Source organism: Austrofundulus limnaeus, unplaced genomic scaffold (genome assembly GCF_001266775.1).
Source record: "Austrofundulus limnaeus strain Quisiro unplaced genomic scaffold, Austrofundulus_limnaeus-1.0 Scaffold428, whole genome shotgun sequence".
NCBI lineage: Eukaryota > Metazoa > Chordata > Actinopteri > Cyprinodontiformes > Rivulidae > Austrofundulus > Austrofundulus limnaeus.
This window is the reverse complement of record NW_013952830.1, coordinates 484,076-486,203: the sequence shown is the minus strand read 5'-3', so window position 1 is coordinate 486,203 and position 2,128 is coordinate 484,076. Positions and strand designations below refer to the sequence as shown.

The window sequence follows — 2,128 nt, the reverse complement described above, 5'->3', positions numbered from 1 at the left end:
GCCTTTTGGCCGTACGTTCACTTTTAGTATGGTTTCCACGCAATCCTTTATAAATGAGACCCCAGAACTCTGTTTTAGACACCAATAACATCTTTGTGTCTCTTCCAGAAGAAGACCTCCTGACCTTTATGTTTATTGCTACAATGAAAGAGTTCTGTTGTATTACGTATTGTATTATTTTGATTATAGGTGAGCTGGAGGTGGGCGGAGAGTCCTTCTGTGTCTCTTTCCTGCCTGCCTCTGGTAAACAGCCTGGTTCTGGTTCTGCTGGAGGTTTCTTCCTGTTAAAAGGAGTTTTTCCCCTCCACTGTCTCCACTGTGCTGCTCAGGATGGAGACTGTAACAAAGTGAAGGTTCAACACAACTTGCTTCTTTAGACTGATTGTTTGTGTGCAGAGACCTGAGACGGTTGTTGTGACTCAGCACTGTATAAATTAACTAAACTGAACTGATTTATATTCTGAATACTTCTGAAATGTTTGGGTGTTGATGTAATGTTGGTTCTATATACTGAAAATATAAAATATAAAATTAGTTAAAAAAAAGGATCTGAATCTAAACCAGGTTAGATTAAAGATCACAGCAAATGAACCAAAGAATGTTCAGGTAGCTGAAAGTGAGAAACACCGACCTTGTTACTGTGGCACAGAGAGCAGAAAGAAACATCACTTTGATGAGACGAGGACAAATCTGACAAATTCAATTCAGTTTATTTACAGGGCCAAGCCACAACAACCGTGGTCTCAGGTCTCTGTGCACAAAACCAATGTAAAGATGCAGCAGACTGTGTTGAAGCTTCACTTGGCCAGTCTCTTTCCTGACACTGACAAAGAATATAAACCCACACCAAGATGCTGCTGCTAAACCAGACTTCAGTCTACATTCATTTTCATCTTTACAAAAGGAAAAAAGTTTGGATAACAAGCTTTTCTGCAGACCTTGTAGCTTCTGTGGGAGTTCATCTTCCTCCTTTGGCGCCGGCTGGTAATTGGTTGAATCTTATGAACCTCCTCTTCCTCTTCAAGCTCTGGCAGTGTCACCTCCTCAAAGCTCCCGGTGGCTGCACCAGCTGACACCTGACCACTGCCCTCTCCACCCTCTCCGTCCTCTGGCCATTGGGCTTCTTCAAACTGCCCAGGGTGAGCTGGAGGTGGGCGGAGATCATCAAAAAATACCCAGAATTCAGTTTGTAGGTGGGTGTGGCCTTTTAGAAGAGTTGCCATCTGGGTTTTCAGCTGAAAGAAGTGAAACATCTGGCGTTAGCATTGAAACAACTGGTATGATGGGGAAAAGAAAGAGTGGAACCACCAGACCTCCTGAATGCTGGTTGGACCCAGATCTGGTCCCGTCTGCAGAGCTTTAATAATCCTTTGATAATGTGATGGATTATCCCCAAAACTGATCTCCAGCTGTCGCAGAAAGCGCCGACTGCGTTCAAAGGCCTGCTGCTCCTCAAACTGCACAGAAACAACAAATAAGAGCTGACAGGTCCTTCCACGTGTCCACCTGTCCCACTACCTGTCCACCATCTGTTCCACCCCCTCTCCTCTCCACCTGCTCACCAATCCACACTGCAGTGCCTGCTCTGGATGTAGGAAGGCAGCAAAGTCTCTGAGGAGTTCTGTGTGGTTTCCCAGGATGCACTGCAGCTTCCTGAACAGCAGAGGAACTTTGTGTCCTTCTCCCAGCTGTTCGAACTTGTTTAGCAGAGAAACAAATTCCTCCACCTGCTCAGGTGTATCCTGCAGTGCCTCACGTACCTGTCAACACATTCACAGAAAGCCAATAATGCACAGGAAGTCAGTGCTGAGAGGTCAGAACAGTGCTTCTGTTGGTTAACAGCCTGACCATAACCAGTAAAACTATGAGCTCTCAAACCAGCCAGCCTAACAAAAATTAAATCCTGTCATCTGTCATTAAAATGCCACCTTCTATAATCAAAATAATACCATACGTAATACAACAGAACTCTTTCATTGTAGCAATAAACATAAAGGTCAGTAGGTAACTATTAGGATTATTTCTGTAAGCTGACAGAAGACTGAAATCACAGGAAAGAATCTGAAAGATATATAATTTTATTTACCGTACAAAAAGTGGAATTACTTATAAATAAATAAATAAAAAA

At 43.3% G+C, this 2,128-nt stretch overlaps 1 protein-coding gene across 2 annotated transcripts in view; it reads right to left on the bottom strand.

Annotated features, from left to right (window-relative positions):
* gon4lb (gon-4 like b) overlaps positions 1-2,128 on the bottom strand; it is a 37,828-nt gene that overhangs the window by 3,765 nt on the left and 31,935 nt on the right. For both annotated transcript variants that reach the window (XM_014024577.1, XM_014024578.1), the window contains exons 23-25: positions 1,563-1,760; positions 1,314-1,457; positions 939-1,235 (exon numbers count right to left, since the gene is read on the bottom strand). In XM_014024577.1, coding sequence (XP_013880031.1) covers positions 939-1,235; positions 1,314-1,457; positions 1,563-1,760 — 639 coding nt within the window. The remainder of the gene's footprint in view (positions 1-938; positions 1,236-1,313; positions 1,458-1,562; positions 1,761-2,128) is intronic.